The sequence below is a fragment of the Neovison vison genome, chromosome 1, assembly GCF_020171115.1.
Source record: "Neovison vison isolate M4711 chromosome 1, ASM_NN_V1, whole genome shotgun sequence".
NCBI classification, from domain to species: domain Eukaryota; kingdom Metazoa; phylum Chordata; class Mammalia; order Carnivora; family Mustelidae; genus Neogale; species Neogale vison.
The window spans coordinates 146,828,051-146,852,439 of NC_058091.1; the positions used below are offsets into that span (position 1 = coordinate 146,828,051).

The 24,389-nt window shown below is 47.2% G+C and overlaps 1 protein-coding gene across 7 annotated transcripts in view; it reads right to left on the reverse strand.

Annotated features, from left to right (window-relative positions):
• The window catches only part of CARMIL1 (capping protein regulator and myosin 1 linker 1), a 299,080-nt gene that overhangs the window by 168,821 nt on the left and 105,870 nt on the right, over window positions 1-24,389 (reverse strand). For all 7 annotated transcript variants that reach the window (XM_044260141.1, XM_044260134.1, XM_044260128.1 and 4 more), the window contains exons 3-5: window positions 19,083-19,133; window positions 15,298-15,357; window positions 6,206-6,327 (exon numbers count right to left, since the gene is read on the reverse strand). In XM_044260141.1, the coding sequence (XP_044116076.1) occupies window positions 6,206-6,327; window positions 15,298-15,357; window positions 19,083-19,133 (233 nt within the window). The remainder of the gene's footprint in view (window positions 1-6,205; window positions 6,328-15,297; window positions 15,358-19,082; window positions 19,134-24,389) is intronic.

The following is a 24,389-nucleotide window of genomic DNA, read 5'->3' on the forward strand; positions in this document are numbered from 1 at the left end:
CAAGTACAAATCGTACACTATTCTCCTGGCATCTCAAGTTAGATGTGACTTTCCGTTCTCTGAAATCTGAGGATCCTCTCTCCCTTCCCTGTACTGTTTGTGGAACTTTCTTATGCTGCCTTCAGACTGGAAACTCCCAAGGAGCAGGCAACATCTCACTCACGTACGTATGCCCGAGGAAGTCCTTCAGCGAACACTTTCTAAATGAAGTCTACTGTGTCCTGATGACTTAATTTGACGTTTGGGGGGGGGGAAAAAAGCAAAGAAAAAGAAAAGAATCTCACTTGGTTCTGGAGAACAGCCAAGATTCTTAATACTAGAAAAGCTGAAGGCCACAACAAAACAGCCTCCTGAAAAGGAAAGCCACTACAGACCCCTCTGGGAAAACGGATTAAACAACATTTACTACAGATATTTCCCAAGCAACTCAGTGTCCATCTCTGAGGCCAGGCCTCCAAGGACACCCACTTTCGCACAGCAAAGATGAGTGGTCACAACACAATGCTAATAGCGATTCGATTTTTTTAACTTACATTTTCTTCTGGCATCTTTAAATTCTCACCATATTTTGAAATAAATTTTCCTTATTTAAAAAGGGGAGGGAAACATCATTTTCTAAGGGAAGGGAAGAGGAAGCGCTAAACATCCTAGCATATAGGTATGGGCCGGGGGAGGAGGGTAGGTGAAGAGTGGATCCTGGCGGGACTATTAATTTTTATTAAAATTCCTCGTTTTTTCCCTACCTGCATTCTCTTGACTATAGTCAAGAGGACTGATTACACATTGTAGATTATTTACATCCTGTTTTTGTAAGTTTGATTTTGATCGTGGGTATCATTTTCAAAATTTATATTTGGGTAAAACCAGAAATTCAGACCTTTGCAGATACAGTTTCATTTCTAGGCAGTCAAACTTGGACTCTCCAAGAACTGATTATCTGAGCGGAGACTTGCCCTGGCCGTGTGTGTCCCCTGGATTGTCCCGGTTCCTGACGTCCACTCATTAGATACTTTTCTTTCCACCCGGCCCTGGCAGCCCTCCGCAAGAGAGGAGATGAGGACAGGGGACCAAGGCGCCCATCACAGGCCCAGGTAATGTATCTGATGAGACAAATGACTCAAACCAGGCTGAAGATTCCAAATATGGTTTCTTTTTTACATTTTTGTTTTAATTCCAGTTAGTCAACATACGGTATTACATCAAATGCAGTTTCCTATTCTCCAGCTTACTATGAGTGGGAGGTGTGACACCACTGAGGACATGTTCTCCATCATCTACTTCCTTGCTGACCGCCTTAACCCGAGGCAACACGAGGGATGGAGAGGAAAGGATCTGAAGGCCTACGTCTCCCCACTCCCTGGTCGATAACCAGCACCGATGTTATTATGCATTTCCCCTGCTAAAATCACATAATAAGACCTAAGGAACTTCCAGAGGAAAGGCGGAACGTGCAAGTCACAAAATAGCACAGGTTTATTTGGACAAGCTAACTGCGCAGGGTAGGTAGGAAAGTGAGTAAAAGTCCAGTATGTTTACATTATTTAAATTCTCTGCCAGGACAAGTTCTAAATCACAGTCTCCCTTCTTGGGTGGGTGGCTTCATCTGGACTGCTACTGCCGTGCCCACCCTCCCCCCAACCCCCGCCCAGCCTCAGTCCTCTCCCCGCTTCTCAGGTGGGGCTCCGCTCAGCCAGCCACACCCGTTCACCTCCTCCGTAGGCCCTGTCACCCACTCATCTGCTTTGTGTCCCCTTGGCCCACATGCCCGTGGTTGCGAGGCCGGGCTACGGTCTTCCAACTTCCATCGGCTCCCGCGTCACACCGCCCGACGGTGCACTGGGCACACGGTAAACATGAGGAACCTCAGTGAGTATCTGGTATGTGCCAAGGACTAGGGATTTCAGATGAATAAAAAACACAGCCTTTGCTCAAGGCTTCAAGGCTCAATCCCTTCTCAAGGACACTGTGGATTTATTACTGCGGTCTCCAGCAACAACCTCTCTCTACCAGAGCATCCGCCCGCCACAGCCCTGCGCTTTACTATCTCCCATTCCGCATGCGAACAAAAACCGCCTGGAATTTCTCGGACCTCTTTCGTTACTTCCCACCTCTTCACAGCTGAATGTCTCTACCAAGTTTCCCGCAGGTGCCACATGGACCTCCTCCCTTCGGAGCCCAACCCAGCAGCACGGCCGCCGCCTCTCCCCACCACAACCCTGGGGCTGCACTTCACCGCGACCGGTTCCCCGGGCAGCCCTCTGCCCTGGGCTTGGTCCACATCCAGTCTCGGCCGCCACCCCCTCCCTGCTTCAGAGGCTCCTCCCAGGCCCTGGTTTTCCCCGGGAATCCTGTCTGACTCCCTTCGTGGCTCTTCCTCTGACACTTGTCATCATTCTCCAGGTATCTTCTCTCCCTGGATGATCTCCCAACGGCCGTGCCAGCAAGACTCTACACTAATGACGTCCACATCTGCGACGTCTCCAGACCCGGACCTTTCCCCTAAGCCCCAACCCCACATATCACATATATACCTGCTGATCTGACATCCCACCGTGTCCTAGATCTCGAGCTTAGCACACCGGATACAGAATGCTTGGGTGTTTCTCCCCCCAAATCAAACTTGCTCCCACACCTACCCTTGGCCCTCTCCACCTCCCTGCAAGGTAGCACGAGTCACTGAGTTATTAAACCGGAAGCCTAGGAGCCATCCTTGGTCCTCCCTGTCCTTACCACTGTCACCCACGTACCAAATCCACCAGCCAGCCCTGGACCCAGAATACACCTTCCATCTTCCACCACCCACCTCCCATCCTTGTCTCTAATGTCACGGCCGCAGCTCCCCTTCCCCTGGCTCCCCACCCGCGTTCTAGCCGGCTCTCCCGCGCCTGCCCTTCCCCTTCCCACTCTGCTCTCCCCAGTGGCAAAAGTAATCATCGTAAATAGCATCACGAATCAGGTCACATCCCTACTTGCAACTGGCAGGGGCTTCTTAGCGAGCTAGGGCTGACCTGCGCACTCTTTCCCACAAGGATCTATGTCCCTTGCCCCACTGGCCCGCACCAGCTTCCAGCCTCCTCTCAGGCCAGTCACCGCCTGCCACCAGCGTTCTCCTCATTCCCATACTCCAGCCGCCCTGGTTCTCTCTCAGCCCCTCCAAGACTCCAACCCTGGTCCAGGCAGGAGAGACAGCACAAGCAGAGGCCTGAGAAGGAAACGTTCTCTGCCCTCTTCTGGCTCCTTCTCTCCTGTGGGGTCTGTTCAAAGGATCATGGCCACAGGGAGGCCCTGACAGACAGAATTTTATTCCTTCTAGTAGTTTAAGTAAGTAAGTTAAGTAAGTTTATACTTACTTCACTGATTTATTTCTCTTTCTGGGGTCTGCTTCCCTATACAAGCAATGCAGGTTCCCAGTGTAAACTCCACATGGGCTGTGGACCCCAACACTTAACACGGTGCCATCTACAGTGGAATTCAATAAATATTGACGGTTTAAGTGTATCAAGAAAGGACTGTACCCCGAGAAACGTGCTAGCATAGGGACATGCTCAGAAAGTTCTACAGGAACATGAATAAAGAAGCTCTTCAGACACCGGGCTGGGTCCTTCGGAGTGGCAGTGTGTCTGGATGAGCAGCCTGTACGGAAGCCCCGAGGACAGGAGCGGCTGACGCGCTCGAACACAGGCTGGATCATGGGTCCAGACGGCAGTGGTCGGCCGCGCCAGCCTACGAGGCATCAACACAACTGGGTAATTCCAGTCGCCACGCGGAAGACCTGTTGCGAGGACAAGGACGGGAGACGAGACAGCCGCAAAGGCGATGCTGCCCTAGGAGACGGAGACACCTCTGAACCACGGCAGTGGAGAGGAGAAGCCAGGCGAGGGGCAGACCAGCAGACAGGCGTGGAAAGGGTCTGACTGTGCCACTGAACGAGAGACCGTGCACTGACGAGCCACTGAGATGCAGTGTCGCACACGGGCAGGCCTGGGGGGGAACCTGCTGAGTCGCTGGAATGCGTATCAGGTGCCTGGGGATGTCCTCGTGCAGCCAAGGCACAGAAGGGCTCAGATTGGGGCTTTGGATTTAGAAACTAACATACACTCAGCGAAGGCCTCCCTGGAAATGGAGTTCATTGTTCAATGTTTGGTTCATATTTGCTGCCCGAACCTTTCAACAAGAAGTTAAATGGAGGGGCGCCTGGGTGGCTCAGTGGGTTAAAGCCTCTGCCTTTGGCTCAGGTCATGATCCCAGAGTCCTGGGATCGAGCCCTGCATCGGGTTCTCTGCTCAGCAGGGAGTCTGCTTCCTCTTCTCTCTCTCTCTCTGCCTGCCTCTCTGCCTATTTGTGATCTCTGCCTGTCATATAAATAAATAAAATCTTTAAAAAAGAAAAAAAAAAGTTAAATGGAAGAGAAGAGTTCCGACATTTTCCTTAGACCATTTCTTCTGGGAAGAAAAGTGGGAAAATTCAAGCCAAAAACTGGCAATTCCCTCCAAACTCCTAGAACGTTAGGCAAATAAAACTGTATTTTAAAGAAAGTAGCGATTCTGCATGTTGCTCTGATGGTCGTATGAGGCCTTGCTAAATAAGGCTGAGTGTTAATAATCTTCTGATCTCATCAGTGCTATTTGGGATGAGAGCGAGGGTGTTACAAGGAAGCTCATGTACACACTCACATTAGTAAATGTCCTTTAAGGGAGGACAGGCTGTAGTCACTGCTGACTCGCGACCACCCCAGATAGTTCTCTGGTGTCTTTAAGAATGTTCTCCTTTGGGCGCCTGGGTGGCTCAGTGGGTTAAGCCTCTGCCTTCAGCTCAGGTCATGATCTCAGGGTCCCGGGATCGAGGCCCGCATCGGGCTCTCTGCTCAGCAGGGAGCCTGCTTCCCCTCTCTATCTCTGTCTGTGACCTCTCTCTCTGTCAAATAAATAAATGAAATCTTTAAAAAAAAAAAAAAGAATGTTCTCCTTCTGGGTATTTCCCCCTCACGGCTCACCATGCCTCACTTTGTCCCGCATCCCTGCACCCACGCCTCTCATGCACACACACGCGTGTGTACAGGGCTGCACACTGCAGGAGCTTGCCTTTAAGGCTTCATACCTGGAAATTCCAGGCAGGGAAGAGCTGGGTGGCAGCCCCCCTCGTCCCCTCCATGCCATGCAATGAGGCCACAGGACACTCCGCTCCCTCTGCAACCAGCTAGTCGGACACTCAGAGAAGCGCGAGGAACCCAAGGGCACAGAGAGGAGGAAGCCCTGGGTGAACAGCCAGAAGGCACAGGCCAGCCCCCACCCACCCCATGCCGGCAGGAGGTGGAAAAGAGAGAGAGCCCCGCGCATGGCTGTCAGAAGAACCTAGCAGGTCTCGGAAAGCCAGAGACCGTGAGGAAGCCCCATCCCCACCAAGCCACCTGCAAACGCCCAAAAAGCTCAAGGACACAAGGCTAGGTTTTTCTGCTTTGCCTCTTAATTCACAGGCAGAGCATCATAAAGAACACGCTCCACGAAGGGCAAGTCCCTGAGATGTCCTTCCGGCTCCCACGCAGTAAGGTGCACAGCTCACCATCTTCATGTGTCCCTGTGAGGCTTCGTGGCCTCCGTGCACAGAAGAAGCCCAGGAGAGGGATTTTTATACTCTGCACCATCTCCCTCCAGCGGGAAGGTATTTTCACTAGGGACTATTAATTTAGGGAGCGCATCATCTTAATTTCTGACAGCGCATCTCTCTGCCTTTTACCTCTGCCCATCCAACCCCCTACCCCCTCCCAACGACCCACACCCTCCTGAAGGACAAACTCGGTTACCCAAGCACAGAATCCCAATGAAAAACCCTTAGCAAAGAACCAGGAGGGCATGCACAGACACAGTTCACTCATATTCCTAACGCGTGTTTCAGAAAACTAAGAGGCAAGAAAAGACAAGGAAAAGGAAGCCTCTGGCTCCCGTGAGTACTCTCCCTGATGCATTTCTGCAAAGCAGTGAGCCCCTGGTCCCACTAGGGTACGTCTCAAGTTGGGTCAAAAAGGTTTCTGCTTCAATCCTGGGGGCAGAGGTGAAAGAAGGGCCGAACCCTAGATGTCAGACCCAAGGGCCAAGGGAGGGTTTGCCGTTGAATGTATGAGAGAAGGATGCGTGAGCGGAAGGCGCCCTCTCGTTCACAGCCCTGAGGAGCCATTCTTGCTCTGCTCGCCTTTCCCCCCAGCACTCACACTGGGGACAGGCCAGGAAATATCCTCCGCAGGCAGGTGCCAATGTGGGCCAGCACGTCGCTCACGTCCTCGGGCGACGCCATCTTCATGGAGATGCTGTACTTCTCCGTCTCCACCACCATCTGCAAGAACCGGGTTGGACGCTGCTTAGTACTCAGGATAGTGCCTTGAATTCTCGGGTTGAGAATTTAGGTGATAGAATTATCACCTAAACGATATACTCGTGCTGACCTATACCAACACAATACCAGCTTTTCAAGAAGGTCTCCCTTAAAATAACAACCTTAGTTAAGACTTGAGGCACTGTTTGGGCAGAGGGTGGAACAGTTGTCGGAAACATCCAGAAACTGAAACAAGGCAAAATTCCAATAGGACCCCCCATCCCCGACTCACCCACCCTGGCCGTGTGATGGAGACAGGATAGTCACATGCACACGTGACTTCTCCTTTTACCAAGGTTTGGTCCTGAGGTGTGGGGTCTTACCAAGTCTGTTAGATCCCTACTCTCCAGAAGAAGTAGGCATACCTCCCACAGCAAGCAGCCAAGGGCAATCTCATCTTAACCAATTTTTTTTTTGGGGGGGAGGGTACATATTCTAAAACCAAGACCCCTTGTGAGATGTTTCAATGAAGTATTAAAACCTTTCATCTGGTAACAAAAATCAAATGCTTATAAAACATTTCGACTTTTCTAAAAAGAGAGACTTCTTGGAAAGGATTATATGACAGGAACAAGGTCATCATGTTCAGGGCTAGGCAAAGAATCATTCCAATTAAATGCTGGGAAATGTCCAAAGCTTGCCACCAAAAATGCTGACACTGAGGTCACAGAGCTTGTACTGTAAATAAGCATAAATCAACCTGAGAAAAGGGGCAGGTCGCAAAGAGCAGCTGGTTGTTTATGGACACATTTCAAATAAAAAGAACAAACATCATTTAAAAAAACACACACACATTATCTTGGATCTCAAAAATATTCATGTTAAATGCAATCCCTTTGGATTTTCACTGCATCAAAATAGCCTCACATATTTACTCCCTGCGGGTATGTAACTTGTACAAAAACATGATGGGGACTACTACACTTAGGGTGCAACTAGCCAATTAGGTTAACAAAGCAGTTTTTAGATTTGTTTTAGGCTGTCCTAAAATTAGCTAAATTAAAAATAATCATCTGTCTTTCAAAGTGTTAACAGTAAAAGGAAAAGTAATGTGGGGCACCTGGGTGGCTTAGCTGGTTAAGCGTCCGCCTTCGACTCAGGTCATGATCCCAGGGTCCTAGGATCAGAGTCCCGCATCAGGCTTCCTGCTTAGCAGGGAGCCTGCTTCTCCCTCTGCTTGCGCTCTCTACCTCTCAAATAAATAAATAAAATCTTTAAAAAATTTTTAAAAAGGAAAAGGAATGCAATTTATTTGCCAAAATGATGAGATCAAATAAAAAGACTTCCATGACCCACAAGCACCCCAGAGGTCTCTCTCAATACCGATCACCTCTGTGTCAGTTAGTTGGCTCTACATATTAAAAAAAAATTTTTTTTCCCAATCCTAATTTTCATGCACTGGTCTGTCTTCTAGAAGGTGGCCCAAGGAATATTTCTCCCCCAAAAGGCAGCAAGAATGGCTGCACCTGGAGTTTATTTACTATTCAACCCCAGGATGTCCCAACGAAGTATCTTCAGCAAATTAAAGAGGCTCTTACAGCTAGGCTGCGAGGTCCCCCATGCCCGCATCTGCGCGCATGTGTGTCTTAAGAAGCCAGATGCTCTGGGACGAGGCCACTGGGTCGGTGCCCCGCGCCCCGCCCCCAACATCCCCACCGTGAGTAATTAATTATATTTTCACGACGGGGCACTTGTACTTTCCTCCCGTCTACGGCATCTGTCTATTCTGTTCACGGTTTGGGTGTGAGCAATTAGTAATTAGCTTATTCTAATTCTGCTTCATCTTAACACCTAATCATCCTTAATTGCACAGGATTGAGTAGAATGACAGGGAAGAAAAAAAGGTGACAGGTGAAGGGGAAGAAAGGAGGCCTTCAGATTCAAGCTGACGCGAAGGCAGCTCACAGCCCCGGAGAATATGTCATCACCTCGGGCTGATGGAAAGATTGCCACAGAGAGATCCGGGGGACACTCTACAACAAACCTTCTGCCACGACAGAGAACTCCTTCTCATATGCCTCTGTCCGTCCTACCGCGGCTGCTGAAAAACCAAATGCATGAACCAATTCTGGCTTTGCCACCTAGCGGGACAGAGCCCATGACGTCCAGTACGCGTTTAAGACAATAATCAACTTACTTAAATAAAATAATAATAATTGAATAATTAAATAAAATCTAAAATAGTAAAAATAAAATAACCATCCGCAGTATCATATGTAAGATTCAAATTTCCAACCCTACCCTGCCTCCTTTCTTTAAGGTAAAACAACCTGGCTACACACGAGCACTTTTAGATAAATGTCAGCCAAGAGATCGGTCAAGTCTTTTTCGTTCTTCTAGCAGAAGCCATGGGTTTCAGCCATGGGTTTGCCAAAATCATCCTATGACACAGCAAACAATTAATCTTATAATTTAAAAAATATATATATAGGTGTTTTGGTTGTACAAGAAATTGTCCAAAAATTCTGTAACTATAAAACCATATAATGGTTGGTCTCACTGTACTGACCACAAACGGGCAACAGAATTTCCACAGAACCTGGATGCCAAAAAGTGCCACGGCAACGAGATTTGGAAAATAAGATAAAGGTCTCTCACATTCCCACAGGGAGGAGGAAAGAGAGCAGCGGTCAATGTCACATTTCACCAACTCAGTAACACAACACGCCTCTCTCACTCACACACGAGGAAGTGTGAGGGTCCCAGGCGTGTGATCTGAGTTGACAAAGCTCTAATTAAATAGTGATTAAAAGTGAATCAGTCCCAGAGAAAATTAGAAGAGAATGGGGATGGGGTGCCTGGGTGGCTCAGTGGGTTAAGCATCTGCCTTCGGCTCAGGTCATGATCCCAGAGTCCTGGGATCAAGCCCCAGATGGGATTCCCTGCTCAGTGCAGAGTCTGCTTCTCCCCCTGCCTGCTGCTCTCCCTGTTTGTGTGCTCTCTCTCTCTCTGACAAATAAGTAAAATCTCAAAAAAAAAAAAAGCTCGTCTCCATCAAGGGGGAATTGTGAGTGCCACAGGCAGATGGTATCATCCTTGGGATTTCAAGTTAGAGAACATTGGAGAAACCAAACACCAAAGGTCCTGGTTACGCAGGTTACTATTTCTCAACCTCTAGAATACGAGACTCAAATGCCTGCCCAGACACACTGAGTCCCACCCGCTGTGGGCATGTGCGTGTGTGCGGGGGTGTGATGGGGCAAGGGTCCTCCTGAGGTATCAGTGTTTCTAAACAGCACCACAGAAACTTCTGAAACATCAGAATTTGAGTGTTGCGAAGTGCCCAGCATCACAGGCCACTCTGTGGAAGAGGCCCCACTGTCCCTTCATCCCCAAGGTCCACACTAAGCTGAGGCAACGCTATAGAGACCCCTCCTCCTGTTTTCACCAGGCCAACAGCCCCCTGGGCCTGACACCGCCTGAGCTCCTCTGAATGCCAGACAGACAGAAGGGACGGGACTACGGTGTCCCTAGACCAGACCAGCACCAGCAGCCACACGGGGAAACCAGTCTCGCTGTACCAACCTTTCTCATAATGAAACCCCACAGCCAAATCATAATTTGAATATAACCTTGGCGTTAGCATCTCAGTAGTGCCCTTCTGCTTGGTCACAACCCTGACATCATAAACATAAACATCCCAGAATGAAGACCGTCAAGAAGGCCCTGGTTATGTCATCATTCGTGAGTAATCATTCACTCCTGCATATGTCTACCATTTGGGCAAACATATGGTGCTGTAATTTTTCTTCCAAACTCCAGTGTCTAAAGAACGCTAAACACACAGGATAAACACTGCTCTCAGATGAACTATGGAAAAGTTCCAAGGATTTGTATGTTAACCTCGATCAACGTAAAATGACAGCTCTGACAACTTTTAAGAAAGTCATCAACAGACTGCACACACACGCACGTGGGCAGACACAAACACACATTCTCTTCATAGTTCTAAAAGCGAAAAGTAGAATGAAGGAAACAATAAAGATCAGAGCAAGAATCGAGGAAATAGGAAGCCAAACCAATAAAATCTCAATAGAGAAATTCAACAAAACCAAAACAAGTTCTTGGAGAAGATCAACAGACTCGATAAACGTCTAATCAGACTGGCAGGCAGGAGGGCAGGAAGAAGAACTAACGGATCAGTAAGAGGAGTGACGTTCTACAGATACTGAAAGCCTAACAAGGAGATACTCTGAACAACGTTGCATCAGTAAATCTGACAACTCAGATGAAACGGATACATTTCTTAAAAGACACAAACTACCACAGCTCACTCAAGAAGAAACATATAAATGCATCCATATCTATTAAAGAAATAGAATTTTTCATTAAAAACCTTCCCAAAGAAGAAACTCCAGGCCCTGATGGCATCACTGGTCAATTCAACCAAACATTTAAAGAGTTGGTTATTCTAAATTTTTCTAAAGAACCAAAGAGGAAGGATTAATTCTATGATCACTCTAACACAGAATGCAACAAAGACTTTTTCGAAGAGAAAAGTACATGGGCGCCTGGGTGGCTCAGTGGGTTAAGCCTCTGCCTTTGGCTCAGGTCATGATCTCAGGGTCCTGGAATCGAGCCCCACATTGGGCTCTCTGCTCAGCAGGGAGCCTGCTTCCTCTCACTGCCTGCCTCTCTGCCTACCTGTGATCTCTTCTGTCAAATAAATAACATCAGGGGCGCCTGGGTGGCTCAGTGGGTTAAGCCGCTGCCTTCGGCTCAGGTCATGGTCCCGGGGTCCTGGGATCGAGTCCCGCATGGGGCTCTCTGCTCAGCGGGGGCCCTGCTTCCCTCTCTCTCTCTCTGCCTGCCTCTCTACTTGTGATCTCTGTCTGTCAAATAAACAAAATCTTTAAAAAAATAAAAAATAAAAAAAATAAAAAATAAAAAAAAATAAATAACATCATTAAAAAAAAATAAAGAGAAAAGTACAGTCAGTAACTGTTATTAACATAGATGCAAAGATCCTTCACAGACTTTTGACTAGATTCCAACAATATACAAACCGGATAATACATCATGACCAAGTAGGGCTAATCCCAGGAACGAAAGGTTGAATTAATACCTGAAAGTCAATCAATATAATACACCTTATTAACAAACTAAAAAGAAAACAAATCCACATAAGAATAGAGGAAAAAACCTGTGACAAAACACAAACTAATTCCTGAATAAAAAACTCCCAGCCAAGTTGGCACAGAAGAGAAATTCCTCAACCAGATAAAGGGCATCAATGAAAACCCTCTAGCTAACGTCACTCGTAGTGGGAAGAGAATGGCACTCTCCCTCTGAGATGAGGGAGAGAACAAGGATGTCTGCTCCCAGTGCCTCCACTCAGCACTGATCTGGAGGTGTTAGTGAGGACAGTGCCCAGGCGCTGAGATCTAACTTTACTGCACCTAGAAGTGAGCAAGTTAGCCTGTCACTGTTTCGTGGATGCCAGCGGTACACAGCAGAGTCCTGGATCACATGGAAAGGATTTGACTATTCATGGCACAGCAGAGGGCATGAGCGCCATGCGAATCCCCCTTCCCCCCACACCCAGAGCCCCACAGGGTGACACAGAGAGGGCTCGGAGAGCTACCTGCACAGTGGGTTGCTTCCAGGAAAGGAACCCTGGAACCTGGGTAATCTGTTTTCACAGTAAACAGTAAGCAAGCCCACTCTTTGTTCTTAAGGGCACATGCCATCAGCTCACGGGGATACGCATGGCAAACAGAACCCCGGAAAGCAGCCTGCGTAAAGAGAAGTCACAGCACGGAATTCCAGGCACAGGCGGCAAGACATGTGGGAACCTCAGAGACCCAACAGCAATAAGGCAGAAAAAGAAATAAAACGGATCAATACTGAAAAGGGAAGGAGTGTAACTGTCTTTATTCACAAACGACGCCATTGTCCATGTAGAAAATGATGAAATTCGTTTTTAAAAGCTACTCGTACTAAGAGGAGAGCACACCACTTGTCAGGATACAAGTTTAATATGCAAAAGTCCACCATGTATCTACACAGGCAAGAATCATTAAGAACTGGCATTTAAAGCAATACCATTTGTAACAGCATCACAACATACAGGATGCTTGGGAATAAATCTGACAAAAGACGTGTAAGACCTGTATGCTGAAAGCTACAACAAAATGCCACAGAGACAAATTGAAGAAGGCCTAAATAGTGCAGAAATACACAGCTTTCTTGGGTCAAGGGCTCCATACTGTGAAGATGTCAGTTCTCCCCAAACTGGCTTATAGATTCAATCCAATACCAACCAAGATCTCAACAGCCTTCTCTGTAGAAACTGAGCTGAGTCTAAAATTCTTACGGAATTGCAAAGGACCCAGAACCACTGAACAACTGTGAGAAAGAAGAACAAAGTTGGGGAAGACTAACATTATCTGATTTTGAGTCTTACTATAAAGTTACAGTGATCAGGACGGTGTGGTAGTTGCATAAAGACAGACAAACAGACCACAGGGACAAGATTCAGTCCAGAAATGGACCAACACTTACATGAACAACCACAAAAGTGGAAGCCAGTTCAGTGTGGAAACAACAGTGTTTCAAACAGGTGGATAAGCCACACACATGCAAAAGAAAACACACACACACACACACACACACTCCCCAAAAAGAACCCCACGCATTGCTTTATTTTTTTTTCCCCACGCATTGCTTTATATACAGAAACTCCTTCAAAGTGGATCATAGAGCTAAATGTATAATGTAAAGCTGTAATACTCCCAAAAGATATAGAACATTCTGTGACCCCAGGTTGAGCAAAGATTTATTCAACATGACACCAGCATGATCCATAAAAATATATATATAAAGACAAATTGAACATCATCAAAATTTAAAACTTGTGCCCTTTGAAAAGCACTGCAAAGAACATGAAATGACAGGTTGCAGATGGAGGAAAAAATACGTGTAAATCGTGTATCCGAAAAGCGATTTGTATTCAGAATATACAAAGAACTCTTAAAACAATAACAAAACAATTCAATTTTTAAAATGGCAAAACATTTTAAACAGCACTTGAAAAAGGCAGATAGAGGATGGCAGACAAGTAGATAAAAAGATAATATTTTTTTTTGAAGATTTTATTTATTTGACAGAGAGAGACACAGTGAGAGAGGGAACACAAGGTGGGGTGGGGGAGGGAGAAGCAGGCTTCCCGCCCAGCAGGTTGCCCGAGGCGGGGCTGGATCCCAGGATCCTGGAATCATGATCGGAGCAGAAGGCAGAGGCTTAACAACTGAGCCACCCAGGCGCTCCACTCAACATCTTTAGTCATTGGAAAAATGCAAATTAAAACTACAATGAGAAAGCATCACGCACTTTTCAGAATGGCTAAAATTAAACACAATGACCACACCCGTGTCAGGAGAATGTGGAGGAACCGGGACCCCCATGCACCGTTTGTTCGTGGCAACGTCCAATGGTATAACTACTTCGGAAAAGAGTTCAGGGACTTCTTAAAAAGTTAAACATGCACCCACCATACACTTCAGCCATTCCATTCCAAGATATCTACCCATGAGAAATGAAAGCCTCTGTCCAATCAAAGATTTGTACATAAAGGTTCACAGCAGCTTTGCTGGTCTTGGCCAACAACACAAACAACCCAACTGTCCCCCACCGGGTGAAGGGTAAGGCAGCTGTGGTACAGCCCACAGGGGAATACAACAGAACACGAGGGGACATAGTGGGACACAACAGGACAGAACAGAACACAGTGGAACAGAACAGAACACAGTGGAACACTACTCAACAATAAAAAGGAACTACTGAGGGACGCCTGGGTGGCGCAGTTGGTTGGACGACTGCCTTCGGCTCAGGGTGTGATCCTGGAGTCCCAGGATCGAGTCCCACATCAGGCTCCCAGCTCCATGGGGAGTCTGCTTCACTCTCTGACCTTCTCCTCGCTCATGCTCTTTCTCACTGTCTCTCTCTCAAATAAATAAATAAAATCTTTAAAAAAAAAAAAAAAAAAAGGAACTACTGAGACGTGCAACAAAATAAATTGATCTCAAAACAATTTTTCCGATGAAAGAAGGTAGGCAATAAAGTATCAGACTCCTCTCCAGCTGCAGGGAGCTGACGCCGCAGGTGAGGAGAGCAAGAGGGAGGGCTGCCTGGGCGATACGAGGAGACCGTGTGATGAGGACTAAATCTGGTATCTCGACTGTGGTAATGGTTTCACAGTGCACATATGTCAAAGCTTAACCACACTGTACACTTCAGCTTCTGGCATATTACTTATTATCGCTCAATAAAGCTGTTTTCAAAAATCTGCATCTTAGGGACTCCTGGGTGGCTCAGGTGGTTAAGCATCCAACTCCTGATTTGGGCTCAGGTCATGATCCCAGGGTCGTGAGATCGAGCCCCACATGGAGCTACCTCAAGGCCTGTTATCAGGCTCTGTTCTCAATAGGGAATCTGCTTGAGAGTCTCTCCCTCTCCCTCTGTATCTTCCCACCATGTGCTTTCTCTCTCTCTCTCTCTCTAAAATAATAAATAAATCTTAAAAAAAATCCACATTTTATTAATACCAGAAAAATTTCATGCATCACTATATTCCCAGAAAGACCTTATTAGATACTGTTGTATAACAGCTACAAGATTTTAACACTAAACCTTGTTGTACAAAATCTCACGTTTACATCCCCAGCTCACATAAAAAGCTCACTGGTCCTTCTCAGACTGAGTTCCGCAGAATGTGTTTACCTTCCGAGAACAACACATTCCCAGCCCCGACCCACGAAGCCCCCTGTTCAGTCTCTCATTCAGAAACTTCATTTTCCCTAATCTGGTTTTCCTACATTATCTCAGAGAATTTCAACAGTGAAACCAGACAGGAGTTTCCCAGTTTCAGAAACCCAAGAGAGGTTAGGGCCCCGCTGTTGGGACACACAAGCTGTTGCTGTTGGCACGTACCTGAGCGGACTTGGAGCACATGACACCATGAATCTCCAGGTAGCTGAAGGTTAACTCGAGCTGCAATTGAAATAAAAACCTGTAATGAATGAGGGTGGCAAAACCTAGACTTCACGGTGAAAATGCTACAATTACAAACAGTCTGAGAGCCAAACAAGGTTCTGGGTGTCTTTGGAAGGCAGGTGGGCTTACCGTCTCCATTCCTGCATGAAGATATGACCTTGATTACTGTCTTTCAGAAAAAGTATTCTTCACTTTACTAAAGGGCTGAAAGGAAGCTAGAAGTCTGACTTTTTAAATTTCATGAAAGGACAAAATCAATGGAAAGTTTTTACACATCTACTCTATTATTTCTTCATTGAGAGATGAATGTGTATGAAATGAATGCTCTCCTATTTCAAAATTTTGCTCCAGAAAGTCCCATCAAGATGATGATGTCGGGTTTTCCCTTCTCTCTCAACCCTTACCTCTTTGGGTGACACTCTGGCCACTTACTGGAATCACTGTCATTCCTTCTCCATCTTTCAAAAAAAAATGCCTATTTTGAATGGATTTAGAAAAATATAATATGTAAGAATTTTAAACTGTGGTTAAATGAAACACACAGTTATATAAAAATTCTATCTCTGTGGGCAGATAAATGATTTATTTCCTTCCCATTTTAATAAGTGATCCTTTCTCTCTTCTCCTATAATCAGCATTTTTTCTCCTTCAAAATAGCCCCAGTCCCACACTTTTCCTATTTTTCCTGGACAACAGCCACTAATCTTACCCCCAACTTTGCAGTCTTTCATCTGACTATAGCAAACAATCCCAGCACACCTGTTTGAGGAGACTGAGTTAGATCAGTTTATTTGAACTCTTTGCCCTCAAACTCGAAAGGTAGGGGGAAAAGTACCTTTGAGGGAACCAAACCCACAAGACCCTTAGTTGTGCCCCTGGGTGCTATGCTGTACCCTATGCATTTGGTAGGAAAAACATTACAACGGAGAACCCCTGAATCTCCAGCTAACTATCTTGATGTCTAGCGCTGAGGGCCAGAGGTAGAAAAGTTATTCTTTCATTATTCACTCAGTCAACCCACAGACGCATGTGGAAGGCCTAGTAGGTGCCAGGACTGGAACTGGAAAGAAGGAGGACATAACTCTCTTGTCCTCCCAGAGTCAAATGCGGCACTGGAGGCGCATTTTAAATATTCTATTCGAGTAAAAGTCTTCTTACCTACCATTATTATCAAGACTGATGCTTGGCTGGGTTTTGAAAAGTCACCTCAAGCAGGAAATCATTTTCTAAAAAGTATTCATATCTACCTTCAGTTAGTTCAAAGCATAACTTGTAAACATTGTCTCCATGGCTAGCCTTTGATAGAGTGACCACATTTCCTCTCTGAGTAGAGCCTACTGGCTAGCCTGGCAACTGTATTTCCTCTGGGGGCCACCCCCGCAAATGTAGGGCGCCTGCCATCCAATTCAAGTCTCTCCAAAATGGAGTGAGGGGGTGTCCAGGTGGCTCAGTCAGTTGAGTGCCCAACTCTTGATCTCAGCTCGGGTCATGATCTTGGGGTCATGGGATCGAGCCCCATGTTGGGCTCCCTGCTCAGCGGGGAGTCTGCCTGTGATTCTCTCCCTCTCCCTTTGCCTCTGCTCTTCCATGCCCCACCACTCCCTCTCTCTCTCAAATAAATAAATCTTTAAAAATAAATAATAATAAACACAATGGAGAATTTGAAGACACTTGCAAAGCAACTTGAGGGTATAATTTTACTGAATTATTATGCTCCCCACCACCTCAGCCTTTAACAACTGTCTGGTCCTTAACAAGACAGTAATTTCTTTTTCCATAATTCACCTTTACCAATATTTAGTATTGCACAGATACTCTTTTGCAGCCTATTTCACAGCTATGTGAAATACCTTTAATTAAATAAATGTACTGCTGTCATGACAGCTGCTATGAATAGGTTTGGAAACAAACCGCTGAACCTCAGTGGGCACTCATTCAACTGGTGGGAGCAGGTGTGAACAGGCCGGTGCTCTCACCGCCCAGCAGCTATGAAAACCAGCTGGCATGAGTCCACACCATGCGGCATGGCACAGGTACCCTGTGATCAATCTGGCCGAAGGAGGTTAGTTGGAGGTCAATTAAGACGTTTCCATGGCACCTGGGGCTGTCACTGAGAGAGGCAAAGTGTCAGGGAGCAGGAAAGCATGGAGACATTTGGCGAGGCTCTCAAGTTTGTCAAGGAAACAAGGAGCCAAAAGGGAAGTCCAGAAAGAAGGCGGGGGGAGATTCTTCAACCCAGCTTCTCTGTGGGTCCGTGCCTGATCTGATAATTACCCACTCCTGCCCGCAAAGTTGAGCTGGGGCCTTCGGGGGTGAGAGCAAATTTCTATTTCTTCACTGGGCGTGACTGCAAAAGTATTTACTTTTGGGTTCATCACAGAGATGGACATTTCTATTTTGTACATCTGACTGCATGTGTGATACATTTAACATAAATACCACAGAAAATGTGTTCCTTCACTGCCCAAAAAAAGAGAAGACATTTATGCCATAATCAGTACCTACTGTATAGTACTCCTCTGAGTATAATATTTCCCCAGGAAATCAGTGCCATCGACACAGGTCTTGCTTCTCAGCCAAGGTGTGCTGTGGCGCATGAAAACCAGCCTGGTCTAAGGGGACAACGTGAACACACATCACTTTGGAAGAAAACTGCTTTTCTCTATCTGTGATGCTGACCAGATCTGAAATCAGAACCAATCCCCGAACTATGCACATCATAGGACAAAGCCGGTCTGGGGGCAGAGCAAGGGAGGGGGCAGTATGGGAGCAGTCGGCAAAAGAGGGGCAGCGACTGCCCCAGAGATAAGCCGCCTTTCCACATCAGAACATTTTTAATTAGGGGAAATATAATTCAGGGGCCTTCTACTCAATAGGGTACTTGACTATTTCTCAAGCCCATAAAATTTCCTTCTGCAATTAATTTTTGACCAGTGGGATAATGGTTCAGTCACGTCCTTACAGCCTGCCTTGGGGTGTTTTACTATATAGGCAACGTAGCCCAACACCATCCCCATAATAACTGATTTCATTTACGACACATTAGAAACAGACTCACTTCACATGACCAACGGGGGCGGGGACCAAGAGTTGCACTCCTCGGAGAAACATCGTAAAATTTAGCATCTGTTATAATCGGGGGGACAAAAACAGGCAGCAGGCACCCTGAGCCCTGGACTAGCAAACAGTGAGCCGGTCTCTTGGTGAAATTAAATCGATCCTTTCAAGAACAGAGTGGTTTCACGGTCGGGGATATGGAGCACAACGCTTTTCTGCTTTTCAGGGGACGCTTTTAAACGAGAAGAGGAAAAACGAAGGAGTAAATGCTATTCGTCATCGCGACGCTGAGGTGCTCCCTGAGGGAGAAGGAAGGAAAATATGGGTGTGCTAAGGACACTCCGGACACAGCCTCCATCGTGAAGTCGGCATCACTGAGGAGTGAGCATGTGCGGGCATGCGTGTACATGCCGCCTCCGTGAAGTCTGCGTCGCTGAGGAGTGCGCGCATGCGTGTACATGCCGCCTCCGTGAAGTCTGCGTCGCTGAGGAGTGCGCGCATGCGTGTACATGCCGCCTCCGTGAAGTCTGCGTCGCTGAGGAGTGCGCGCATGCGTGCACATGCCTCCTTCGTGAAGTCTCCGTCGCTGAGGAGCGCGCACGTGTGTGTGCGTGTGTGCGTGCGTGCGTGCGCGTGCGTGTTGGAGGAAAGGCATGGCCACTTACCTTGCTAGGGATCCGTGCTGTTACAAGGAAGGCCCGGCATGATGTGAGCACCTGCGGGAGAAAAAAGCAGCATCAGTATAAGCACCACCGGTGGGACTGAGAGGCTCTGGTGTGACCCACAGGACTGAGGGACATGAAGCACCGAGAGGCCATGGGGCTTGGCTCCTGGCGTGTGAGAAAACTAAGGGAACTGGGATGGCTGCTGCCATGAGAGTCGCTGTAGGCACCGAACAAACCGCCCGTGAACTCTCAAGGGGAGCAGTGGGTCAGCGGCCCAGAGGAGCAACAGATTACTTCAGCTGAGCCAGCACGACAGGTCTTACAGACGGACAGTCATGAGCCTCCCTATATCAACAGCAAACTGAAGGAACAAGCCAAGGGCTCAAGCATGCTTTCCAATTACAACCACCGGCCACGCTGGCCCTCTTGCTTCGCCTTCTCGGTACACAGGTGGAGAACACTTACACAAGGCCCAGGCAGCATAACCCGCGTACTCCAAGCTGTCCCCAGCTAAGTTTCTCGGCGGGCTTGTCCCAGTCCTTGAGAGAACAAGTATGGAAGTTTTGATTCCAAAACTCAGCTAAGAACATCGATGGAGCCCAGAGAGCCCCACATGCCCTGCGGAGGCTGGAAATGGTTTGAAGTCAGGCCTGGAGGAGGGATCCCACATCCATGACTGCAAAGGTCCCAAGGGGCTTGGAGGCCCAGGCAGACCCCAGGGCCTTTGCAGTGGAGAGGAGGAGTCTCTGACACTGTGGTGCTGCTGGGAGAACTGGCTTTTTCATCTCCCAGAGAACCTCCTTATCACTAAATTTAGTATTTACAATGCAGCACACAAGCTTCTCTCTTCCGAGGGCACTAATACAAGCAACCCCCAGTCTTGTCGCAAATCTAAAGCCCAGAGAAACTCCGCATAGAGGTAAATTCGTATCCAGGTCACAAAACTCACATGCCGAAAGAGGACTTAGTATCACCTGTGACCTAAAACCCCCTTGTTTATCGTCTCAGTTTCCCATCTGAGAGCAGGTCCAGAGAAACTCATCACATTTGCCGGCCTGTGCCAGCATTGAGACTGGACACTGGGACCCCTGACCCCAGCATATTATATCTATACACCTTCCCATCATGTGCACAATACATTTGGTGCCAAAAGCCCCAGACAAGAACAAGCCTTTCCATTATTTGCAAAAATACATTATGCTCTGTGAACAGTCCTGCAAAGGGAAACTGGTCCCACGACATCCAGGATCGTGTTACAAGCACAGTAGCGACAACCACGACCAGTACTGCTGGTTACACCATCCCTGATCCTCTAAGAGCTAGAAACCGTTATTATCCCCATTTGAACAAGAAGAAACTAAGGCCTGGAAAGATTATGTCACTTCCTGAGTGACCCAGAAAGCAGGTGGCAGAGCTGGGATTTGAAGCTGGTGTGGTCCCGGTCCAGAGACTAATTCTTTAATACAGACTGTCAGATTTCCAGAATCTACTTCCTGAAGAGTCTACACACATGCAAACACAGATGAGTCACAGAACCCTAAAGCCAGAAAAAAGCAAACGGGTATAAGCGTCACTGGCGGGATGAGCGATGTTTGAGGATCATAGAGAAAAGAACCTGTCCCTACTGGTCTGCCCGTCTGTCTCTGTCTTCTATCCGCCTACCTATTTCTAGCTCTCTACCTGAGTAACTCAGTCTGTGTATGTCTCTCCCCACCTGCTCCCACTCTTCCACACCCTGCCCTGCTGTGGCGGCCACTGCCCCCCACACTCCCCAGCTTCTCAGTCTCCAGTCCCTCCTCTGGTTCCCCACTCCCCACTCCCCACTCTGCCCTCATTTCTCAGCACTTCCCCTATGCCTATGCTGAGCACTAGAGAGCTTTTATCTTATTTATGCCTATTTCCAACAGTAGCCACTGTCAGAGGAGATCCCACATTCTGGAAGGATATTTCATTTGTAACACGGTCACAGAGACACTCAAACAAAACGTGAAATAAAAATGACAAGGCACCTTTTGACACGGTTGAACAAAGAGCACCTCGGTAATTAAGTGATTACAAGGTCCCCTGTGTGAATCTAATTAATAAGTCTTAGAAACTAATCTCAAACAAGCACCCAGCCCACTGACATGCAGCGGCGCGGGCCGGCGCGGGCCGGCTTCCTGTCCCTTTGTCCGTGCGGGGCTCGGGATTAGGAAGTTTCCCCACAAGCAGCCTGCCTGCCTTCTCTGGATAAGCCCTCTCCAGACCAGTCACCACGGGGGCTTCTAGGTGCCACGGATAGAGTATTCACTGGGTCGGTACACTTTTTAAAAGGGAGGATGAAAACAAAACAAAAAAAAACCAGAATGTTCCTATGGCTTCACCCTTTGAATCAAGAGCAACCAACCTCCTGACCATGCGTCGACACGACGACGTCCTAGAGGTCCTAATGAGCGCTTCTGCTTTCCCTCAGCCAGCCTGACAGAGCCTCCAATCTGTGCTCCTGTGTGCCAACTCCATTTCTTTAAAAATATTCCTTAAGTACCCAGTGTCCTCTGGAAGTTGTATCCAGTGTGCTTTGGAATTTGGACACGGGCCAACAGAATTTGCCTGAAAAGAGCCACATCCGTGTGGGAGCCCAGGCTTTGAAGGAAGAAGCTTTCTGCTGGCCGGTCCCCATTTCTGGTGGTCATCTACGGTCCCCAGAGGCACGAGGACTGGTCTTAGAAAGTTTGGGAGGGGGTGGGGTGGAGTGGGTGAAATCATCAGAAGCCAACCCAGCCTTTCCCAAGTCTATACCCGCCTGCAAGCACAAGAGTGTAGCAGTATTTTGCAGCAAGAGAAGAAAACTACAAATGCCTTCATTCCAAGAATCCTGCCTCTTGGTCCATCAATGCAAACTGGGCCAATAAACGGGGCTATGTTCATGCTGGGAACCCCAAAGAACTTGGTCACCTAGCTTTCCTGTTCAGCTCCAAGACTGCCCCGGGTTTTGTAGTCTTGGAGGCTTCAGAGTGCATACATATGGCAATCACACAGGAAAACTCCTCAGCGACTGATCCCAGTAATAAGCACCACCTCGGTGCTGGGAGTAACAAGTACCCCATTTGCCGATGGTTCTAGTCTGAGCACTGAGAATCCTGTGTTCCAGGACTCCAGGACTCCAGGACCCTTGCTCAGCCTCCCTCCATGGGTTTTGGAATCAGGAAGGCAGATTTAAATTCTGGTTCTGCTACTCGCTAGTGGTTTAACCCCAACAGTCAGTGAACTTCCTGATACCTCAATTTGCTCATCTGTAGAACAAGAGGAATATTCCTCCACAGGACAAATGCCATTATTTTAAGTATGATACCAACGTAGATAAAGGCCTAGCCCAGCTCCCAAAAGGTCTTTACCAAATACCCGCTATCATTTTAACTGATGTGATAGCATCTTAGATTTCGATTCCCAAATTAAGATTAAGTAGTTACATTTGCTGGATTTTTTAAAAAAATATATTAGTTTTTGGAACAGAACAAAACAAACAAAACCTACCAAGATTCTGAGATATCCTCTAGGCTAAAATTTTCAGTTCAATGTATTTTCTTGCAAAGTTAAAAATAACAACAACAACAAAAAACTCGGGGGCAGGTAGAGGGCCTCAGAAGAACTATCTGTCCTTAATCAAGGAAACTTAGTCACCAAGGATAAGCTACAACTTCCCTCCCACCTCCTCTGGGGAGGCCCATTCTTCCACAAAGGTCTTAGCATGCAAACCACATCTTCAAGCCCTATAATGAATTCCGTCTCCCTTTCATTGAAATGCAAGCAGCAGCCTGGCTCCCTCTGAGGCTTCTCCGCTCAACTTTTAACTTCAAAATTTCACTTCAAAACGATTTATAAAAATCCTCCCTACTGCTAAGACTCACAACTTAGCAGAGGAGCCTAAATATTCTTACGGAAATGATATAGAATGAGGTTGGCTATGAAGCCCTCTCACTGCATACTTCTTAAAAACTGAAATAAATACCTATTTCACCCTCTTTAATAACTCCATTGCCTAAAGCCTCCCGCCCCACAGGTAATCCATAAATTCATGCCATCTAAATCCACATTCTCTCGTGCAGATTACCAAGAATGCCTTTCCTTTAAAATTGAGCTCTACACGCCAAATATTCAAAAAAGGGTCTTATACCCCCTAAGTACTCTCTAATTTGCAAGCAAATAAAATGATGAAAGCCATGTAATACGTTTACCCTCTTCCAGACTCCCAGCTCGAAGGGTGTCATGGACAAGACCTCTTTAATCCAAGACACACACTTCCAGGCAGAGAGACGAGCAGGTGGCGAGGACCATTATCACCACCGTGCAGGCGTGAGTGACAGATGCCCAGAGCCTTGCACAAGATTGCCCAGAAAGTTGAATGAGAATAAAAAGTCTCTCCTAGCCCTGAGCCTCCTAACACACTGCACCCACCCATGAGAAGCATCACCCTCTCTAGCTAAAGCAGGAGGAGGCTTCACCCGAAAGGAATACAAACAATACATCATTTTGGTGCAATTTCTGGCTCCTGATCCCTTGTAACACCGGATCACCACACTACTGAGTATCTGTTTCTCTGTGTCATTAACAGATGTGCCTAATGAGGCAGGATGGTCTAGTACAGGATCTGAAAATTACAGCCTATGGGCCAAATCCGCACACCGCCTCTTTTTATAAATAAAGCTTTAATGGGACATAGCTACACCATTTGTTTGATGTACTGTCTCTGGCTGTTTTCACACAGGCAGAGTTGAAGCAACAGAGATTTTTAGGGCACAGAGGGCCTAAAATACTTACTATCTGGTCCCATACAGAAAGAACTATCAGGTCCCATACGGAAGGAGTTCGTCAACCCCTGGCCCAACACTCTCAAGGGAGAAGCCAGGAGTGGGACAGTTGTCTGCATTTCAATTCGATCTACTATCTGTGTGACTTAGGCGAACCACCTGACCATCACTGTGGCTCTGTTTCCTCCTCTGCAAATGGGAGCAGAAATCGTACCTGTGCCCACGGAGCCATGAGAGTTCACGGGTCCGTCGTACGTGTGACACACCCAGAAGAGCGCTCACAGGTCAAACAGCACAACCGTGTGTGAGTATTTGTGTATCTCAATAGTACAACAAAACCGCGACGCATGCCCACCACCGTGTTACACCAAGAGGGAGTCAGCCCTATGTACCCTGCGGTTGCCTCAACCTGGCTGAGGGCCCTAACGGAACAGGTCACTATCTTTGTGGACCTAAATGTCCCCAAAGTAGAATTAAGAATGGTGGAAGAGGTCCCCGTGTCCCCTTCCTGCACTTGGGA